The 22,903-nt window shown below is 45.5% G+C and overlaps 1 protein-coding gene across 1 annotated transcript in view; it reads right to left on the bottom strand.

Annotated features, from left to right (window-relative positions):
* The window catches only part of LOC311228905 (MAM domain-containing glycosylphosphatidylinositol anchor protein 2), a gene marked incomplete at its 5' end in the record, with an annotated part of 580,884 nt that overhangs the window by 22,716 nt on the left and 535,265 nt on the right, over nucleotides 1-22,903 (bottom strand). The window contains one exon of the mRNA XM_084314863.1: nucleotides 20,139-20,300. Coding sequence (XP_084170989.1) covers nucleotides 20,139-20,300 — 162 coding nt within the window. The remainder of the gene's footprint in view (nucleotides 1-20,138; nucleotides 20,301-22,903) is intronic.

The following is a 22,903-nucleotide window of genomic DNA, read 5'->3' as shown; positions in this document are numbered from 1 at the left end:
CAGCCCTGCTGGTCTCTGACAGGGACAAGTTGCAGGTTGAAAAAGCCCTCAGCTCTGAACTCGGCAGAATCTGCACCTGGCTCGCTGATAACAAACTATCATTACACCTGGGTAAAACAGAGTCCATTCTCTTCGGATCAAATGACAAGGAAAGATGAAATTACATACCTACAGATGGAGCCATTCGTTTTCCTAACCATTTTGCCGCGAGGAGTGCACTGTGATCTCACGTCATTTGAATTCATTAGGAAACCAGGCTGCTGTTCTGTTTTATGCCACCAGGAGGCGCAAAGTCGATGGGCGGCGGTCTGTTGACTTCCTCATCACTGTGCCTTTGTGTTGATAACAGGCGAGCCACTAACTGTCAACGTTGGGACTGAGAGAGACTTGTTTATTGTGAATTGAAAATACGCCGGTAAAGTGGGGAGGGAGACTTGTTTATTCAAGTAAGCTATAATACAGTATATAATATGGCCACCAGACATATTCTCTCCGTGAAATTGCATTTCTCCGTCGCGCAAAAAGCTGTTTTCTTTTACTTTGAAAAATTGTCACTCCATCCTAGAGGCAAATCTTTCCTGTGACAAAATGGGAACCAATGTAATCAAAAAAGTCAACCAACGAACAAGATTCTTGTACCGGATCTCCTCCCTGGTAAACAAGAATACCCTGAAGACTCTAACAGGAGCACTCATTCAAGGGTACTACGAATATGCTAGCACCTCATGGTACCAAAGCACCTCAAAGGCACTAAAAACAAGATTACAAACATCACAAAACAAACTGGTCAGACTACTGCTTGACCTTACTCCTTGAACCCACCTCACCCCTGCCCACAACCTAGGATGGCTTAGAGTAGACAACAGAGTACAGCAACTTGCAATGGGCCTGGTCTACAAGATACACTACACCACTAAGGTACCCATGTACATGTCGAGGTACTTCCCAAAGGTCAGTGAATACCACGTCCACAAAACCAGAGGGAGTTCCACAAATCATGTTCAACCTAGATTCGGCTCAAACAAGGGACTAAACACGTTTCGCAATTATGCCACAACAATGTGGAACGCCCTACCCACAGCCATAAAATAATGTGAACCCCTACCCACCTTCAAAACCGCTCTAAAAGAGCACCTACGGGAGGCCGCAAGCCGAAACTGGCCCCGGTAAATGTACAACCCCCCCCCCCCCCGAAGCCCCCCCAAATGTACAGTTTCCTCCCCCTCAAATGTATATATTCTCTTTTAGAAACTCTGCCTGTAAATAAACAGTACTGTATATTTGTATATCTTGTATGTCATAAATGTCTGGATGTAACAGTACTGTATATCTGTATGTCGTGTATGTCATAAATGTTATGATGAATTTAAAATGGGGGACCCTTTTAAACAAGACAAAAGTCTTTCTCTGGTCTGCATCCCCTTAACAATTGTGTATTGAGCCGTAGTGTATTGTACCCATCTGTTAATAAAATGTTCAATCAATCAATCAATCAATCAATCAATGTGGCAGTCTCTGTGCTGACCCCCTGCAGTAGTCTCTGTGGCTGTGGCAGCATTTGAAGCCATTGTTGTTGTTCTCTGGCTTTAAAAACGTGTACCACAACTACACAAAGTACTACATGAAAGTCGCTCATCCTTAACACTTTGATTGCCAGCATGGGGTGGGCGATTTATCGCTTGAGTGCCAGCGCTTAAGTCAATGAGAGGGCGAGCAGATTTGTGAACGCATAAACTATATCTTAAATTATGGCTATGTGTCTAATACGCCCGTCGCTTATCAATGACTTGCTTGCAGTCAACATGTATGAAACGGATTGTTTTTTCATCGGTACATTTCCGTTTGATACCGTTTTGAATACGAGTATAGTTTTGGAAATTTCTAGAAGAAAATTAAGATTCTGCAGGAATCGCCCTTTACTGGAATACACACAACACGTTGTCATTTTCCGGCAGATTTATGAATCGTTTTCAAATAAACGCTAGATTATCGATAGTATATGTGTACTTATGCACGCTAGAGAAGCGGGCTGAAAATCGATTATCTATGACCTGGTCAGCACTAACGTCATACACGCACACACACACAGACATGTTGTGAAATATGTGAAAAAAACATCTGATTACCCCAAAATTGGTCAAATAGATTCCTTACCTCATATCAGATGTTCTGCAAAAAAATTATTCCAATTCCTGATCGCCATTCCAAATATCGATCACGTTTATTGATCCAACATTAGACCTCGAAACAGATAATCCACGCTGCTTTCGGTTGCCCCAATGAATGCAATAGTCTCTGGTTACATGCCTGAGAAGTAAAATGTGGAATCCGGAGTTTTCTTTTCACATGCATTTTCATTGAGTCCATTCCAATGGGTGCAATACCATCCGGGAGACGATAGGGGGCGGTATTTGCCCTTTTCAAGCTCATAGACAGTCCCAATGATAACATGAGGCTGGATTGATGAAAAATGTATGGATATCGCTAATAAAAGAAATAACGATTAAATAACGAGATTTCTCGTCGTTGGCACTCAATGTGTTAACTTAACTTTCTACGGCCAAAACACACAGTTGAACCCTATAGTTTGCAAGATATGCATGGATTCATTCAGTGCACAAAGCCTAATTTCTTCAGTATCTTGCATGTGCAAAATGCTTGTGTGCAGGGTTAGTAACTCAAAAACTATTATTTATTAATGCATGCAACTGCATTTCTACCAGTACAAACCTTTAGTAGATCTCTGGGCCCTAGTGTGTGAATTATATACAAAATGTCTGACTCAACTACTCTCGGAAGGGTATCTCCAGGGAAGCGAACCGTCTAAGAACGGACGTGATCCTATTGGTTAGTGAGAAATCTCTATTCTCCCTTCCAGACCTCCCCTCCTTCCTCACCTGATTTCCCCCACATTGCTGCATTCCAGCAACTGGTGAATGTGCATCAAGTCTTAGATTCTAAGACACCCCTCCTCCATAAAAAATGACCCTCCTCCATTTAAAACATCCCTCCATTTAAAACACCCACCCCCATTTAGAATACAGTACATGTACATTCACATTTAGTCATTTAGCTGACGCTTTTATCCAAAGCAGCTTACAAGTTCTGTACAACAAGTCAGCAGGAAGGGTACAACTCTGGCAGGGTAAGTAACATTGTTCGTCAAACTGTGTTGAACTTGAGTGCTACAGTCTTAAGTGCATAGTAGTACAGTATAGACATATTAGCATAGTAGGTGGTAATATAGACAAGGTAGATTCCTTAGTAGCAAAATGCATAATAGTAAACTACAGTACAAAGGTTAGTATCCTTTATTTGTTTTTCCATTTCAGATATTGATTGAAGAAGTATGTTTCTAATCGACAGTGGAACATTTTGCAGGTTTTGGCTGTGGTGGGAAGTTCGACCGAGAATTGCCCGCTGTCAGTGATGGGCAAGCTACTTGGAAAATTTAGCAAGCTACACTACAAGTTACTCTCGATTAAATATAGCTCAACTACAATGGAAGCTATCCCCAGAGAAATGTAGCAAGCTACACTACAAGAACATGGCAAAAATAGCTAGCTACATCAGCACTACTTTTTTTTTATTTTAATTTTTTACTTCGTGATCAAGTTTCCACCAAACAAAAGAATTCTCAGTTTGATTGTTTATTATAAAACTGAAACAAGCCCTCGGTCTGGCTTTTTGTGTCATCCTTTTAACATGAACTTGTATTATGTACAAAATCCAGGAAGGCAAGTTTAGCTGGATGCAGCCTCTACAAAAGAAAAGAAAGAGACCATTTGGTTTTATCAGTTTTTATAGTATAGTTTGTTGATTACTTTTGATGCAGTAATGGTCTTTTTCTTTTCTATTCTATCTTTATGTATTATTTATCCCTAAACTCTGCATCTTCTGAAACCTGCCCACTTTATCAACCAAAAACACACTTCTTCAATATCTGAATTGTAACTGTTTTACTTCATTTTACTAGTATTATGCTACCATGTATATACTACTACCAACTATGCTAATATGTCTATACTACTACAGTATGTACTCAGAGTATAACACTCAAGCTTGACACTGACAAACAATACTACTTATCCTTGGCTGCTAGATATTTACCACTCCTGCTGATTGTGTTGTACACAATTTGTAAGTTGCTTTGAATGAAAGTGTCAGCTAAATGACCAAATGTATTTAAATATGTAACTCACAAACCATTCCATGGCCCCAAAATCATGTGGGGACCCCCCCTGGGGGTCCTGTCCCACAGGTTGAGAACCACTGCTCTAAGTGATCTTTTCCCTCTTTTTTTCTTTTCTCCACCCCCATAATATTGTTCATTTTCTGCCTACAGTGAAACATCATCATGATAGCAGCTATCTGTTAGTTAAAGCTATTGACAACAAGACTTGTGTGCTGTTTGGGAACAGTTGATTTTCATCAGCTCACCTGAATGTGTTCTCAAGTTAGTGCTGGACGTGTGGGAAGTATGTTTTAGCCGTTTTTTCAGTCAAACTCAGTCATAAATGTGTCCCAGATAGGGCCATGGAGAGGCATTGTTGTTATTGACATCATCATCTTCAAGTTTCAAGTTTCAAGTTTCTTTAATAGTTGTCATACAGAAGTACAGAATACTTTCATACAAAATGCTTCTTACTGTTACGCTCCAGAGACTGTGCTAGACAAGATAGTATCAAATAACATAGTATAGCATGTAAATTAGAAGTAGAAAATGAGGTCACAGTGTTCAGTATAGACATATGTACAATGTTTGATGCAGAATAGACGTAACTGAGTTACCATATAATATACAATACTATGCAGTGTACTAATGTACAATACTATATAGTGCAAAGCAGAAATGGGATGAGGTACAATTTAGGTACAATTTACAGTAAGGTGTACGAGTTGTAGTGCAATCCTTCATCAATAAATATAAAGTGTGGGGAGTGGGTGCTACAGTGTGTTTGTTTAAAGTGAGTGTGTGCTATAAAGTGTGGGGAGTGGGTGCTACAGTGTGTTTGTTTAAAGTGAGTGTGTGCATGTGGATGTGTGTGCTATGTGTGTTTGATGGTTGTTGTGTAGTGTTCATTGTTCGTTGAGCAGCCTGATGGCCTGGGGATAGAAGCTTCTTCTGAGTCTTTCTGTGCTCGCCTTGAGACTCCGGTATCGCTTGCCTGACCGCAGCAGTTCAAAGAGGCAGTTGTTCGGGTGACTGGAGTCTTTAATGATTCTCTTAGCCTTGCCCCTGCACCGCTTGTTGTAAATGTTCTGGAGGGTGGGGAGCCCCCCTCCAATTGTGCGTTCGGCTGAACGTGTCACTCTTTGTAGTCTGCTTCGGTCTTGTGCAGTGCTATTCCCAAACCAGGAGGTGATGTTGCCAGTCAGGATGCTCTCTATTGTACATGAGTAGAAGTTCTTAAGGATCTTCTGACTGACTTGGAACTTTCTTAGGCGCCTGAGGAAGTAGAGGCGTTGTCGTGCCTTCTTCACAACACTGTCAATGTGTGTGGTCCATGTCAAGTCCTCGGATATGTAGGCTCCGAGGTACTTAAAGCTGTTGACTCTCTCAACCGGTGCCCCGTCGATGCTGAGGGGGCTGTAGTCCTTGACCCCCGACCTCCTGAAGTCCACAATCATCTCCTTTGTTTTGCTGACGTTCAGGGAGAGGCTGTTTTCCTGGCACCATCCCGCCAGGACCTTGACCTCTTCCAGGTAGGCCCTCTCATCGTTGGCAGAGATCAGGCCCACCACCACTGTGTCGTCAGCAAATTTGATGATTGTGTTGCTACTCAGCTGAGCCACACAGTCGTGTATGTACAGGGAGTAGAGGAGGGGACTCAGAACACAGCCCTGGGGGGCCCCTATGTTGAGGGTGATGGATGAGGAGGTGCAGTTGCCTGCTCTCACCACCTGGGGTCTGCCCGTCAGGAAGTCCAAGACCCACTGGCAGAGGTCATAGTTCAAGCCCAGGTCCCTGAGCTTGGCTATGAGTTTGGAGGGGACTATGGTATTGAATGCCGAGCTGTAGTCGATGAATAGCATTCTCACATAGTTCCCCTTCCTCTTGTCCAGGTGTGATGCTGCTGTGTGCAGCACATGGGCTATGGCGTCCTCCGTGGACCTGTTGGGGCGGTATGCAAATTGCAGGGGGTCCATGTTGATGGGGAGGGAGGAGCAGATGTAGCCCTTTACTAGCTTCTCAAAGCACTTCATGGCTATGGAGGTGAGAGCTACAGGGCGGTAGTCGTTGAGGCAAGCAGGCTTGGATTTTTTGGGTACAGGGATAATAGTGGACTTCTTCAGGTAGGTGGGGATGACAGCCTGTTCTTAGGGCTGGGCGATATGACGATATTATATAAATATCGGGTACAGTTCATTAACAATACACTTTTTCAACGTATCGTGGATATCGTGATGTTTTGCCCAATAGGATTGTGTCGCGTCAATCTGGTCCACACGTTACTCGTTCATATCTCAGCCTGTGTTGAGATATGCCCATTCCGCGGTCTGTTAATAAAGTTTTCAATCAGACAGATGTATGGAAAGGCTTTTATTATAACATTCGTTGAGGTAAAATCATTATGGCTCATTTAGTCATCCTGTGGTGCACTGGTCTCCTACTAGTCGGTTGCGGGGAGCTAATGTAAGTAGCTTTGTTGATGTCAGCACACCGGACATTCAGGAAGTCAAAAACTAATGGCGCTTGCCGATTGGTGCTAAGAACAGCAGGGCGGGTGCAAGCGGTGTGACGTAATTGGCAGACTCGACTGTCAATCAAAATGATTCTGTTGTCCGTCAGAATGAATGAATGGAAACTTTATTAACATATTGCAGAATGGGTACAATACAGTACAGGAGGATGAAGACCAGAAAAAGACTTTCGGCTTTTTTACATAAGGGTCCTCCATTTTCAATTCATCAAAACATTTAGAGACATACAAATATACAGTAGTTTCATTAAAATGCTATTGATTGATTGATTGATTGATTGATTGATTTATTTAAAACTTTATTAACATATTGCAGAATGGGTACAGTACAGCTCAATACATACAATTGTTAAGGGGATGCAGACCAGAGAAAGACTTTTGTCTTGTTTACATCAGGGTCCCCCATTTTTAATTCATCATATTTCATATCTAAATCATATAATATCTCATTGCTAAATATATGCAATATATTATAATCTAATAATCCAATAATCTAAATCTAATATATAATATAAACATGCTAAATGCATGGGTATTTTATTTTGTCTTTAATGTCTTTTGCAAACTCAAATACTGTCTTGGTAAGCCTCACAATGAATCGTTTGGGGTAAAAAAGAAAAACATTGTGATGTGTATCGTGTATCGCCGAAAGGTCAGAAAATATCGTGATATCATATTTAGGCCATATCGCCCAGCCCTACCTGTTCTAAGGACAGGTTAAATATGTCAGTGAATACCGGGGCCAGTTGGTCGGCACAGACTTTTAGGACGCGGCCGGGGATGCCGTCCGGTCCTGCTGCCTTCCTGATATTCACTTTTTTAAAGGTCCGCCTCACCTCATGTTCTGTTACCCTGAACACTGAGTCTCCATCAGCAGCAGACCCCCCCCCCCCCATTGCCGTGGCTTGTGGGCTGGTGTTGTTATTACCAGCATCAAACCTTGCATAGAAGGTATTGAGGTCATTTGCTAAGGAGATGTCACTGTTCAGTTTGAGGGAGGTGCCTTTGTAGTCTGTCATCGTTTTGAGCCCCTGCCACATAGCTCTGGAGTCAGCCTGTTCAAACTGGAGTTCAATTTTATCCCTGTAGCGCCGTTTTGCCTCTGTCACTGTCTTCCTTACGTTGTATCGCGCCATCTTGTGGTCATTCATGTTGCCTGCCACCAGGCCGTCGTTGTATGCTTTGGTGCGCGCTTTCAGAGCTTCACGGACGGATTTGTCTACCCAGGGTTTTTGATTTGGGTAAACTCTAATTGTGGTAGTGGGGATTGTTTCTTCCACCAAAGTACGAACAAAGTCCAGCACTGTCTCCGTGTAGACATCAATGTTATCTGTGTCGCGGAACACGCTCCAGTCTGTGCATTCAAACGCAGCCTGGAGCGTCTCGCCCGACTCCACATCCCATTTCTGCACCTCTCGCGAGACTACAGGAGTGCTCTTGATTCTTTGTTTGTACTTTGGAGAAAGAAAGATGGCCGCGTGATCAGACTTACCAAAGCCACTAGCAGAATGAGCCTTGTAGCCACCCTTGAATTGCGTGTAACAGTGATCTAAAATGTTACCGCCTCTGGTGTTACAAGTCACATGCTGATAGAAGTCAGGCAAAACCTTTCTCAGATTGGTGCTATTGAAATCACCCACTACTACAATGGCGGCGTTAACGTTCGCTGCTTGGAGTTTGTTTACCTCGTCGTGAAGTCTGGAGAGCGCGACACTATTGCTGGCTTGCGGTGGAATATACACTCCGACCAGGATGATCGCCGTTAACTCCCTCGGGAGGAAGAAAGGACGACATTTGATGGTTATATATTCCAGATTGGGGCAGCAGTGGTTCGATAATTCCTTCACGTTGGCTGGATCGCTCCAATTGTTGTTAAACATGAAGGCGATACCTCCTCCACGCTGTTTGCCGGACTCTGCTGTTCTATCCTTGCGGTGGATGAAGAAGTGATCGGCCGGTTGGATGGCGTGATCTGGGGTTCCTGGCGACAGCCACGTTTCAATGAAGCAGAGAACATTGCAGTCTCTAACGTCTCTCTGGAATTGAATCCTTGCTCGGATGTCGTCCAGTTTATTGTCAATTGATTGTACATTGGCTAGCAATATACTGGGTAGTGGCGTTCGGTGTCGTCTGGTTCTCAGTCTATTACGGATCCCAGCTCTCTTCCCTCTCCGCCTGATGATTCCTTTGTTCCTGGGGTCAGGATCTGGTCCCATTGTCCTGAGAATCTCCACAGGCCATTGCTGCGGTTCAGAAAGCTGATCCAGGGAGTAATCTAGTCGGTAAGTTTCCCGTAATCCGATGTCTATAAGTGACTGACGGTCATACACATTAAATGCACCTACTGTTGGTACAGACAAAACTCTTAAAACTATAAATATTAACAAAAGTAAGCACAATCTCGACGGAGCGCACAGACAGGCAGCCGGACGTAGCGGCGCCATGACATCAATGCCATCGAATCCCTCTGCCATTTCGCACGGACTGGTTCATGTAATCCGTTAAATTGCATTCATTCAGTACGTCTGTGTTTTGATTTTCACTTCCTGGTTTGCGGACTTGGAGTCCCGCCCTATCCTGCCTCTGATTGGGCTACCCGTAATGTTTTGGCCTAACCGTACCCAATCGTGAGTCGTCATACGCATATCTAAACCAACCAACAAATCATAGTGGGGTTTTTTCTACAGGGAGTTTTTTTTCTCCTCACAAATCTTTATAGACAGTAGCGTTGTAGCGTTTCCTCGTCGCTACGTCACTACTTCGTTCTATAAATAGCTGCGCTACAGACACCGCTACGTGATTCAAAAGTAGCGACGCTACCATCACGCTACTGAGAATTGTAGTTAAGCTATGTAGCGTCGCTACTTGTAGCTAGCTACTGCCCATCACTGCCCGCTGTGGTGTTATGTTAATATGTGTGCGCTATACGAGAGTGTACAGGCCACCGTACCGGGGTCAGGGGGAGTTCGAGAGGAACCTAGAATGGACACCCGTGTAATGTAGCGACGCATAAGCTAATAAAGATACTAACAACCAAAGCAGAGGACTCACGTATTTGTTACCGTGTGAAGTAACACAACATGGTGTCAGAAGTCCTGCAAGAGTTGTGTATGAGTTCGGTCGGACGTTAAAGTGCCATTTGAGACTTGTTGATGACGAAGAAAAGCAGAAGGAAGAAAAAAAAGATGCTGGCTAATAACGCTGTAGCCCCGGTAGCGGCAGCGGTTTCAAGTGCTACGTTTAGCATCCAGCCTCCCGAGTCCTTCGACTTTTCAAAGCCGCAAGAGTGGGCCAAGTGGATACGCAGGTTCGAAAGATTCCGTCTGGCAAGTAACCTAAATGCTAGCTCTGAAGATAATCAAGTCAACACGCTAATATATTGTATGGGCGATGAGGCGGACGATATTTTACGTGGATTAAATCTGGCTGTTGATCTACGTCGTACGTACCAAGGAGTGCGGGATGGATTGCAAGGTTTCTTCGTGGTCAAGAAAAACGTGATCTATGAACGAGCCAAATTTAATATGAGCAAACGGGGAGAATGTGAAACAGTCGACTCCTTTGTGACGGCATTGTATGCGCTGGCGGAGCATTGTACATACGGAGTGTTACATGATGAACTTATACGTGACAGGCTTGTCGTCGGTCTAATGGATAAGCGGCTGTCAGAATGCATGCAGCTGGACCCAGACTTGACCCTGGAGAGGGCAATGAACATGGCGAGGCAGAGTGAGGAGGTGAAACGACAGCAATCCTCTCTGCGAGGGGACGCCAGGGCAGAGGCAAGTGACATTAAATCGGTGGACAGGGTGTTTAAGAGCAGTAGCAATAATTATGCTAAGAACAGCCCCCAACAGGCTAACAGCTACCCAGCCAAATCACACAGTACCCAGTACTCGAGGGGGAGAAGTGTCCAGTGTCATAAATGTGGCAGTTCTCAGCTCCACCCACAGCGCGATTGCCCTGCTAATGAGGTGAAATGCCATTCATGTGGGAAGATGGGGCATTATAAACGTGTGTGTAAATCTTCCAAAAATGTACATGAGGTTTAAGAAGACTATTCCTGCTCCTGTGATGGGGAGGAGGAGCACATGTTCTTGGGCAGCATCACAACTGATGGTGAGCCATGGATGGTCGACATAGACATCAATGGCAGACGTGTGCCATTCAAAATAGACACTGGCGCTGATGTTACTGTGATGCCTCACACTGTATTCAGAGAGATCTACAGACACAAGGATCCACCTACCCTACAGAAAGCAACAAAACCACTGATGGGACCTGGGAGGAGTCCACTAGATGTTGTGGGCGTCGCCAAGCTGTTGCTGAGGAGAGGAGAGAGAGAGGTGTTGGAGGACGTGTACGTCGCTCGACACCTGCACTCAGCGTTGCTGGGGAGACCTGCTATCAACAAGATGGAGCTTGTGGCACGTCTAGACAGTATCACGATGGAGACGCTCAAGACGACCTACCCGAAGATATGCAGTGGTCTCGGTGAGATGAAACAGCCGTATGCAATCAGGCTGAAACCGGGGGCTCAACCATTCTCACTGAAGACGCCCAGAAGGATTCCATTGCCACTGATGGACAAAGTCAAGCAAGAACTGTCCCGCATGGAAAGCCTCGGAGTGATCAGCCGGATCGAGGAGCCAACCGACTGGTGCGCTGGCATGGTAGTAGTCCCTAGGAAGAAGACAGGTGACGTACGCATATGTGTTGATCTCACAAACCTCAATGAGTCAGTGTGCCGGGAGAAATACACCCTGACAACAGTCGAGGAAACACTGGGAATGCTGGCCGGAGCCAGGATATTCAGCAAGTTAGACGCAAACATGGGATTTTGGCAAATACCCCTGACTGAGGAGTCGTCAAAGTACACAACCTTCATCACGCCGTTTGGTCGTTACCACTTTAATCGCCTACCTTTCGGCATCGCCTCCGCCCCAGAACACTTCCAAAACAGAATGGTGACTGAGGTCACAGAGGGGCTGGAGGGTGTCGTCTGCCACATGGATGATGTGCTGGTGTGGGGCCGATCACAAGAGGAGCATGACGCTCGTCTGCATGTCGTGCTGGGGAGGATCGAGAAAGCAGGAATCACCCTGAACACCGACAAGTGCGACCTGTCAAAAGAAGAGGTGACCTTTCTAGGCCATGTGATCTCCAGCAGTGGCATCAACCCCGACCCGAGTAAGACGGATGCCGTGAGGAGGATGGAGGAGCCGACAAATGTCAGTGAGCTGAGAAGCTTTCTCGGCATGGTAAACCAGCTGGGGAAGTTTATCCCGCAGCTGGCGGAGAGAGACAAGCCCCTGCAAGACCTTCTGTCAAAGAAGAACTGCTGCCTGTGGGGCATCGAGCAGGCCAGAGCCTTTCAAGATTTAAAAGATGCACTAATATCTCCACCAGTGTTGGCCATGTACGATAACCACAGGGAGTGCAAAGTCTCAGCGGATGCGTCGTCGTACGGCTTGGGGAGTGTGCTTCTCCAAGAATGGGATGGAGTGTGGAGACCAGTAGCCTATGTGTCGCGGTCTCTCACACAGACTGAGCAGAGATACGCACAGGTTGAGAAGGAGGCCCTGGGCTTGACCTGGGCTTGCGAGAGGTTTAGAAATGTTCTCATCGGCAGACACTTCCAGCTGGAGACAGACCACAAGCCTCTCCTGAGTCTCCTGGGGTCTCAGGCATTGGATGATCTCCCTCCACGGATTCTACGCTTCCGGATGCGGCTGATGCGCTATTCCTATTCCATTGCACATGTGCCAGGGAAGAGCCTGTGGACTGCTGATACGCTCTCACGTGCTCCTGTGAAGAGGAGAGAGACACCAGAGGAGAAGGAGTTATTTGAGAATACAAATATCTATGTGGACATGGTAATGGAGAACCTGCCAGCGAGCACTGCCTACCTGGACGAGCTGAGAGAGCAGTTGGAGGGGGACAGTGTGTGCGCACAGGTGAAGCAGCGGTGTGCAGAGGGATGGCCAGCACACAACAGTAAACCGGCTCTCAGTCTGTACTGGGCAGAACAGGCGTCACTCACAGTAGAGGATGGACTGTTGCTGAGGGGAAGCAGGCTTGTAATCCCTTCAACAATGAGAAACGACGTGCTTGCCAGGCTGCATGAAGGCCACCAGGGGGTGGTAAAGTGCAGGGAGCGCGCACGGCAGTCTGTATGGTGGCCCGGGCTCAGCCAGCAGCTGAATGAGCTGGTCCTCAACTGCCGAACATGCAGCAAAGAGAGAGAGAACCAAAGGGAGCCCCTGATGCCATCTCAATACCCGGGGCGACTGTGGCAGAAGTTGGGAGCAGATCTGTTCATGCTGGAGAGCAAGACTTACCTGCTGGTTGTGGATTATGCATCAAGGTACGTGGAGATCGCTCTGCTGACTCCCACAAAATCAACAGACGTCATCCACCACCTGAAGTCAATCTTTGCACGGTATCCCGGAGGAACTGGTGACGGATAATGGGCCGCAATTCTCCGGAATGGCGTTTGCAGCGTTTGCGACATCATATGGGTTTCGCCATGTCACAAGCAGCCCGAGATATCCCCAGAGTAATGGGGAGGCAGAACGTGCTGTCAAGACGGTAAAAGGCCTCCTGAAAAAGGCAGCCGACGGTACCAACGCTTCCTGCTCTACTGGTCCCTGCTCTTCCCGACAGTAAGGCGGTTGTTCTGAAGGAAGAGGAGAAGAGAATGAGAGATGCACAAAGCTACAACCGGCGTCATCGTACACGAAGTCTCGACAGGCTCACTCCAGGAAAGGAAGTGTGGGTCACAGATCAAAGTGCAACTGGAGTTGTGGTCAGCAGTCACCCCACTCCACGTTCGTACATCATAGATGGACCCCATGGAACATTAAGGCGAAACCGTCGCCATCTCGTCCCCATGGAGCCCTCACCGGAGCAGAGTGCAGCAGAACCTACGGAGCAGGAGGTCCTGGAACCACCAGCTACTCCCAGAACCAGGTCTGGGAGATGTGTGGTGAAACCAACTAGGTTGGACTTGTAAGAGACAGTAGAGAGAGAGTAAAGAAAAGTGACATTCCTGCAATAGAATGAAAGAGGTTTATGGTTAAGCTAAGACATGTGTTTCATGTTTATATATATATATTCGTTTAGATATAATGTTCGAAAGAAAGCAATTGCTATGTTTAATATAGCCTATGGTTTATATGGCGTTAAAGAAAATGTTTAGATCAGTTCAGATCGGAACAGACCTTTTAGATATAGAGGCAGAATAATCCTCTAATCTAAGGTCTGGGGAATCAATGGCAGTCTACCCATTGATTCTAGAAAGGGAGATGTGGTGTTATGTTAATATGTGTGTGCTATACGAGAGTGTACAGGCCACCGTACCGGGGTCAGGGGGAGTTCGAGAGGAACCTAGAATGGACACCCGTGTAATGTAGCGACGCATAAGCTAATAAAGATACTAACAACCAAAGCAGAGGACTCACGTATTTGTTACCGTGTGAAGTAACACGACACCCGCTTCGCTTTGATGACCCCCCCAGAACTCGGATAGGAGTGGGTCTGACTTGGAAAATAAATATTGCCGTTATTTTCGTGATTATAACTCACGGGTCGAACAAACCTGAATGTTATTGCCATAAAATACAACGTATATTGCTTCTTTACCTTTCTCTGATGCTGAAGGTGCTGAATGAGCTCAGTGGCTATTTGTTACGTCTGGTCAATGTTAGCATGGTGTTATTCAAAAATAAATAAATAATTATAATATTTTCCTTTGGTTCATTACAATTTACTCAAGCATAGTAACAGACACAATATTTCTGACACTGGGAATACATTCCCTGAGGTCCATAGATGTCCCTAGATACCAAGAACATGCAAATGGGCCTTGTAGAAGTGGCGCAATCTTCCATTTACTTGGGTATGTACTTCTGAAAATATGGCTAGGGCTAAAAAAGCCATTCGACTTTCATATGAAGCCAAGTTCCTGCTAAATGCTTCTCAACAGGTCTGAGGCGAAGGAGATGCTCCTCTCAGTGACGCCAACAGTCCAATGTTGACGTTGAGCCTGTCCTCCGCAACATGCAGCAGAGCTGATCCTATGGAACCAATTGTACTGGTTTGTACAGTTGCCACGCAGAGCGAGACAGACCAGCAGCCCCGTAGTGGCAGGCCTATAGCGTACCGCTGGCAACACAGAAAGCCCCTTGCTCAGTAGGAAGCCACTCTGAAGTCAAGGGAGTAAGAAACAGCCTCTCATTCTCACCATATTCCTTTGGAAGATATTCGATATGGCAGAGGAGTGACTGAGATTGCCGTGCTGCTTTTGATGCATCTCTGGCTCAGCAAGATACCTCATTACCACATGTGGGGGGCACTATGAATAGACGCATATATGTTCTCATGTCTATTCCCTCATGGACATATGCCCCCCCCCCCCCCCCCCCCGAGCGACAGCACAATCTCCAGCAAAATATGAGCGCCCGTATGGAACATGACCCGTGGTGTTATCTCCTGTTGAAGTGTTTAACATCGGGGGAGGAATCTTGCTGAGCTGGCTGGCTGACACTTTTCTTTGAACTTACCCCACTGTAGGTAGTAATGTGTGAGTGGCACTACTACACTCTCAGCATGGACATGCGGTACCAGTGGGAGTTGTTTTTTTCGAGAGTAGCTTTTTGTAAAAGGCTACTTCAGGAAGAATCTGTTGAATTTTAAATAGGTCAAAATACGGTGGATTGGCGCCCTGGGTAAAGCTGTGAAAAATTTGTCATTACACAGCTTGATTTTACACTCGAAATATGAGAGTGGTCTAACATTTAACAAAAAAGAAAAAGGAATGCATTTACTGTTCCACCCCACAGGGTCGGTACCGACCCAACAAATTACATCTGGTCATAAATCCATATTTCTTTTAATATTGCATATAAGTTGCGATTTTTTGGTCAAACGTTTTCAAGTATTAACATCACTAACATGTCACCAAAGCATGTAGAATGTATATTATCATCAATACGTTAGTTTAACAATAGGTTAAAAGTGCCATTAGATAGTTTTAAGTTTTCGATTTTATGAAGTCTATTCCAAGACGGAAACGGAAATGGACATTTTTAACCATGGGAATTGTAGTCTTTTTGCGGCCATTTTGTAGAGGACATGCATAGCTGTCGACCAGCGTTTTTCCGAACTACACTTCCTGTCAGATACTGTGGGGGTTCAAAGTTCAGCGTTCTGAATGAATCATATCAATAACTGTTATGATTCGCGATAATAAGCCATAAAAGGTAACGTTTTTGACAAATATTGAAACGCAGTTAGTTTCTCCTCCCTATTGTTAGCATGGAGGAACAATTAGATCTTTTGATCGGTTGCACTGTGGGGAAAATTTTAAAGTACACTAGATTACAGTAGATTTCATTATCTGTTCTTATGCACGCCTGGTGATACTAAATCCAAATTGAACTCGGGCATTTTAAAGATAATATATGTATATATATATATATATACCGGTATATAAATGTGCAAATTGGCTATAATAAGGTAATGTATAAGCATCATATTCTATATTCTATAATAATATTTCAAATTGCATTGGTCCAGATGGGAGAATTCAGTACTGTATCTACAGAACCTTTGGTTTAATCATCTTCCCTTTATTAATTTCCTTAGATTTTTTGTACACATGATCTCAAGAGGGTACTGAACAAGAGCAGTGGTCATTATTATCATGGTGTTATTCACTGTCAAAGATGCAAAGAAAAATCATAATTCATATTCTCCTTTGTTTCATCACAATATTTCTGACACTGTGAATACATTCCCTGAGGTCCATAGATGTACCTAGATACCAAGAATATGCAAATAGCCCTTGTAGAAGTGTTACAATATTCCATTTACCTAGGTATATATTTTAGGCGGATTTTCACATTGTGTGGAACAGGTTAAGAAATACATTTTTCCTCAAAAAGAGTTACAATTACACAAACTCACAATAAATTCGTATGAGCAAAATCTAATAGATGTATATTCTGATTAAGATTTTACCTTTTAAGGTTCATCTGAGTCAAAAATGGGACTGAATGGGAGTTTAGGTGTAAGGTGGACTCTCATCAGAATCATCAGAATACTCGAACACACTATGGGATATGACTTCAGTCTCCAGTCACCCACAGGGTTAAATATATATAAATCATCACCTGTCACTGTACGTTTTGTGTTCACAGTAAATAGGACACAAAAAAAGTCACATAAATTGTACCCATTGACTTAGTACTGGGCAATGTATGATGGAGGACACCTTCCATCATGCATTGTGGGGAGTGGAATTAAAGTGCTACACTGAGCAACACCGAGCAATCTGTTTAGCGCATTAGCCCTCCTAGCTTAATGAAAAGGCCCTGACCCCGTTCCTTCTTAGTGGGTTCGACTTAAAACAGACCGGAGGCTGTGTGTACTGTGCCGGGGGAGTTATATAATCCTGTAAACAAATGTGACACAGGCTCCAAAGGCAAACTTTGAAGTGTGCTTCAGTAATTAAGTGTGACCGTGTCCCAGGTAGCCCCCCTCCGCTAGCTAAACACAGAGGAGTACTGTGAGGCTGTGCCACCGCTCTAATCAGAGAGTGGGCGAAGTCCTCAGCTCTGTGGACCCTGTCGCCTGTGATTCACCTCGACGGCGTAGAACATCTGACATTTCCTTCAGTTCTCCCCTCTCACTCAGTTCTAAACATGCTCGGCTAGTTTTGCATGCATGAGGTCTCTCTGATCCCTGTTTACAAGGAGCAGTACAAGAAAAGGACAAAAGTTGAGTTGAGAGGTCAAGAACAATTTGTGCATCCAGAAATAGTTGAATTAATGAGAAACATTAAATGGACCATTTAGCCCTAACATTTTCTACTGACTCTAGATTTATAAATATTCCAAATATCCATAAACCAACATTCCTGAACTGAAGAGGGGGACTTGCTCGCCATGCGGAGAGAGGCGGACTGCTAAATGGAGCGTGGTTCTGCTGTATCTGATCCTGGTGTCTCCAGCCCTTGACATTTAGCCCATTCATCATAACACGCCACAGTCCGGGCATGGGCTGCACCACAGACGATGGGAGGGGGGGCAGGGAAGAGGGGTTGAGCTGGCTGGCGATCAATCTGAGCAAATTGGAAATGTCACGGCCTACTCAACCTCGGCAGGGAGCCGGAGGAGCTCTCATCTCCCCACTGAGCCTCCCTTGAAGTCTCCCATCCTCTCTTCCTTTCCTCCTCCCTGTTGCTCCCCCCCCCCCCCCCCTCCAGGTGTTTGGTCTAGCCCCCCGCCTGGAGGCATCCAACATGTGTTGGGAATGGAACCCAACCTGAGCATGTCATAAGAGCAAAATGGCCGGCGTGTGAATAGGGTCCAATAGCTTGGGCTCAACCTAAATGGTAAATGGCTGCATTTATAGGGATGGCTAGTGTGAGGTCACAAATGACTTCCGTGTCCACTAGCATGTTTAGTCTAATGCGGCCAATGTAAACAGCAATGGCTACAGCCCAGGAACCGGTCACCCTTTTTACTGTGACATCTTCTCAAACTTCTCAAAGTCTGTGAAAAAGGGTCTAAACTCGGATATATATATATAAAAAAAAAAGTAGTAAAAAAAAATACGCAATGGAGGAAAGCGGTAGTAAGAGACTGTTTTGTTGATATAATTTCTATTGCTGCAACATGGGACACAGCACTGCACCATTTTACTGCCTTTGAATATCCCATCTGGAAGCAACAGGACACGGAAGTGGCGTTTTGGAATATGATGACGCAGCGCCTAGCCATCCCTATATAGCACTGTTATCCAAAGCGCTTTACAATTTGTTCCTCACATGTTACCCATGCACTCACACATTCACACACCGATGGCAGAGGCAACCATGCAAGGTGCCGACCTGCTCATCAGGAGCAATTAGGGGTTTAAGTGTCTTGCTCAAGGACATTTCGACACACTGCCCGGGAGGAGCGGGAATCGAACCGGGAACCTCTGGATTACCAGACGACTGCTCTACCTCCTGAGCCACAGTGTCGCCACCTCAGCCTTCACCGGATCCCGTCGCTACAGCAGCTCTTTTCAGTAACACAATCTCTTCTGTTTCCATGGCGATAGCCAGCAAGGCTGCTCTCCTCCCTTCCCATTAGTGTTGGGTGGAAAAGAAGGCGATGTTGTCTCAACAGCAGTTGTCATGGACAGTATGGGCCGCTTTAGAGAGCTTCACGCCTAATCCCATTATGTTATGCTAGTGTGGTCTACCTCAGTGCCGCTCCGAGATGACACGGGTAGTGTGAGAGAGCCGTCTGGGGAATAGTATCAGTGGAGAAGAGCTGGGGGAGCACTGGAGTCTTGCCTCTGCCTTCTCTACATATACAAAGCTGCCAGAGATAGTGTTCACGGCAGACTTGAGTTGAACAGACCCCCACGGATGGCTGGCAGGAGATTGAGTAACATAGCGACCATGGGTGCCTCATATATCATCACACTGTACACATTTCTGTATCCTCAGAATTGGTTCACATTGTTGTATTGTATTGTATTGCGCTGTTGTCTTGTAGCCTATTTAATCTGACTGTAGACGACCTGTACCCCGTGCCCAGAGACCACACATCCAGGTGAACTTGAAGCTAACGTTTTTTATTTTAAATTGTGCATTGAATCTAATCTAATCTAATCAAATTGTGCATAGTTCCTGACAAAGAAATTTTGATTGATAGACAGCTGTAGAGTAGCCTGCAGTTAATAACAAGGAAGACGAAATCTCAGTGGTGGAGGGCGACATAATATATAAGACCACTACTTCTGTGCAAAAAGATCAATCTTGATTTGCTACCTTCTCTCTCATTCTCACACACACACACACACACACACACACACACACACACACACACACACACACACACACACACACACACACACACACACACACACACACACACACACACACGGTTCCTACTCAGAGCAGCAGAAGTTTCTGGTGCTGACTGATTGGGTCCATTGCGAGGGGGGTCTAAGTGCAAAGCTACCGAGAGCCTCTTCAAAGGCTGAGGGGAAACAGAACATGTGGCTGCTTCAGACCAGGTCGTCTGGACTCAGAGAGAAGGACGTGGAGAGCAAATGCCTTGGAGGTGCCAAGGAGACGTGGCTGAAGGGTCCCGCTCCTAAATATCATATCAACCACTTGAGGGATATGAATTGATTCAAATGATTGCTGGCATGAGAGTAAAGCTGACTATGGGATGGTATGGTATGTGAAGGCCACTGCTGGTGACAGAACATCAGATCATAATATGTCCCCCCACAAAACTGGATGTACATACATTGTAGGCTACTATACAGGAGGAAAGAGGCAATGGGGCAAAGCAATGACTTACAAATGGTAAAATCCACAAGTACGTCCACTTCATACTGTGAGGTAATATTAGGGCCATGTCTTACCAATGTGTTTGCCGTACATGTGGTAGAAGAAGCCAAAGCAGTAGGCTGGGGGATTGGTGACACCGTAGGGGTTCTTGGGCGCCACGTTGAAGAAGGGGCTCACCAGACGCGCCTGATCTCCCTCCTTCCGTGGCCTGGACGTCTCGATGTACATGTAGAAACCTGGGTGTATACACGCACGCACACACACACACACACACACACACACACACACACACACACACACACACACACACACACACACACACACACACACACACACACACACACACACACACACACTTAATAGCAGTGGATGAGAATGAACAATGCAAATAAAACTTAGTGATGATAAATTGGGTCAAAATATACAACACACATATAGGATCCAACATGTAGCCAATGTTTGTTAGCCACATCTCATTGCATTCGTGTTCCTGAATTTGGGCTCTGTGACAGAATGACTCGTGGACTGGATATTGTGAGGTTGAACAGTGGAGTTATATAGCGCTGGAAAATAAACGGTGCAAGAGCTTTGGATCTTCAGTAGGGATGGGTACCTTTCACATTTGAACCGATACCGGTACCTGTGAATCGATACCGGTACCCAACGGTACCTTTTTTCGGTACTTTAGTCTCTAAAATTTGTATCTACCTACCTCAGTTGTAAAAAAAAATAATCCAAACTTCATATTTAATAAATAAACAATGTATTATTATTACTTTATTATTATTTACATCTTACTAATGTAAAGTATTTTACAACTGATTAAACAAACAAACAATCTAGCAGCAATGAACTACTCTGCTGCTGATTGAGTATTCTAGCAGTTATTTTTGCTCCACCCCCGCTTTGGAGAAGAGTAGACCCGCTCTGCGGTGTGTGTGGCTTGTTTACCGACGTCACATCCTCTACTCTTCTGTGAGTTGTGCCGGCTTGCACTGTAGCCCTAGGAGCTAACGTTATGTCCGACGGTTAGCTTAGCTAACGTCAGCTTAAGAACGTCAAATGGGTTACAAATATGTGAAACTATGGAAGGAGTAAGCCGACCGCTAAAAATAAAACTCACCGTGGCAGCGCGAGCACATAGCAAAAGAACGTTTGGAGATAGTGGTGTTTCAAGAGACTGGCTACAGTAATATGATGCTGGGCTGTAGTGATCAGTTGTTCCGTGTGGCACAAGTATGTAAAAAAGAAAAACAGAAACAACACGTTTGTTATCTGTAGTAAATAAATTAAGCTGGAATCCATTTGTGACCATGAACAGAGTCAGTGTCCCATTGTGTCCCGGATTCAATCTCCTCTCTAAAGACGCTCTGTGGCTAGGCCAGTGTTTCTCTTTTATTTTTTTTGGATTACAGAAAATTATCACTAAAGTGCTATCTGTTGCAGCTGCACTGTTCTCCATGAAAATACCATTTCTAATATTTTGGTCCGCCAAAGGGGGGCCTGACAGAAAAAGTTTGAGAAGCACTGGGCTAGGCTAACAGCCATGTCAGACAGAGCAGATGTGGAAACTGAGCTACACTTTCTAACAACTTGCCCACTACCAAGATAGATATCAGAGACATATACTCCCCAGTCCCCATGAATTGCAAACACCCAAAGAGAGTTTGAAAACATGTATTGTGCCTTAACGTGCGGTTTCGTTTTTGCGGTCAACAAAACGTGACGTCATCGGAATTTTATTTTTTTTGCGCATAGTACCGAAAGTTGGCACCGGTGGATCTCACGTGAATCGATACTCGGTAGTACCGACGTGTTTCGGTAGGTACCTTTAAAAGTACAGAATTCGGTACCCATCCCTAATCTTCAGACATGCAGACTGCCTGCTGATGCTGGGCAATGACTCACCAACAGAGCAGTTGCTGCTGAGAGACAAAACATAAAGAGAGAATAAACCCTGCGGCTTATAGTTTCTGAGTGAAATGTAAGTTTTCCAGGAGTATTTTTAGTTGTTTCTTACAAGTAAAGGACAGTTTCTCATTTTTGTAATAGCACTAACCCGAGGCAAACAGGAGTGATAACAATGGCTTACATCTACGCTTCCACAAGCCTGACACATATGGACAGCTGCAGTGAATGAGCGTCGCCTTGCTGTGTCTGAGCCCCATTATCTGCAGCTCATCTCCGCCCTGCCACAGGCAGAGAGAGAGAGAGAGGTAGCCCTGCCATAGGCAGAGAGAGAGAGAGAGAGAGAGAGAGAGAGAGAGAGAGAGAGAGACGAGAGAGAGAGAGAGAGGGTAGCCCTGCCACAGGCAGAGAAGAGAGAGAGAGAGAGAGAGGGTAGCCCTGCCACAGGCAGAGAGAGAGAGAGAGAGAGGTAGCCCTGCCACAGCAGAGAGAGAGAGGTAGCCCTGCCACAGGCAGAGAGAGAGAGAGGTAGCCCTGCCACAGGCAGAGAGAGAGAGAGAGAGATAGCCCTGCCACAGGCAGAGAGAGAGAGAGAGGTAGCCCTGCCACAGGCAGAGAGAGAGAGAGAGAGAGGTAGCCCTGACACAGGCAGAGAGAGAGAGAGGGGTAGCCCTGCCACAGGCAGAGAGAGAGAGAGAGGTAGCCCTGCCACAGGCAGAGAGAGAGAGAGGGTAGCCCTGCCACAGGCAGAGAGAGAGAGAGAGGTAGCCCTGCCACAGGCAGAGAGAGAGAGAGAGGTAGCCCTGCCACAGCAGAGAGAGAGAGAGAGGTAGCCCTGCCACAGGCAGAGAGAGAGAGAGAGGTAGCCCTGCCACAGGCAGAGAGAGAGAGAGAGGTAGCCCTGCCACAGGCAGAGAGAGAGAGAGAGAGA

Source organism: Notolepis coatsorum (assembly GCF_963971535.1).
Source record: "Notolepis coatsorum genome assembly, chromosome: 5".
Classification (NCBI taxonomy): domain Eukaryota; kingdom Metazoa; phylum Chordata; class Actinopteri; order Aulopiformes; family Paralepididae; genus Notolepis; species Notolepis coatsorum.
Note: the sequence above shows the minus strand (reverse complement) of the source record. Positions and strands in the feature narration are given on the sequence as shown.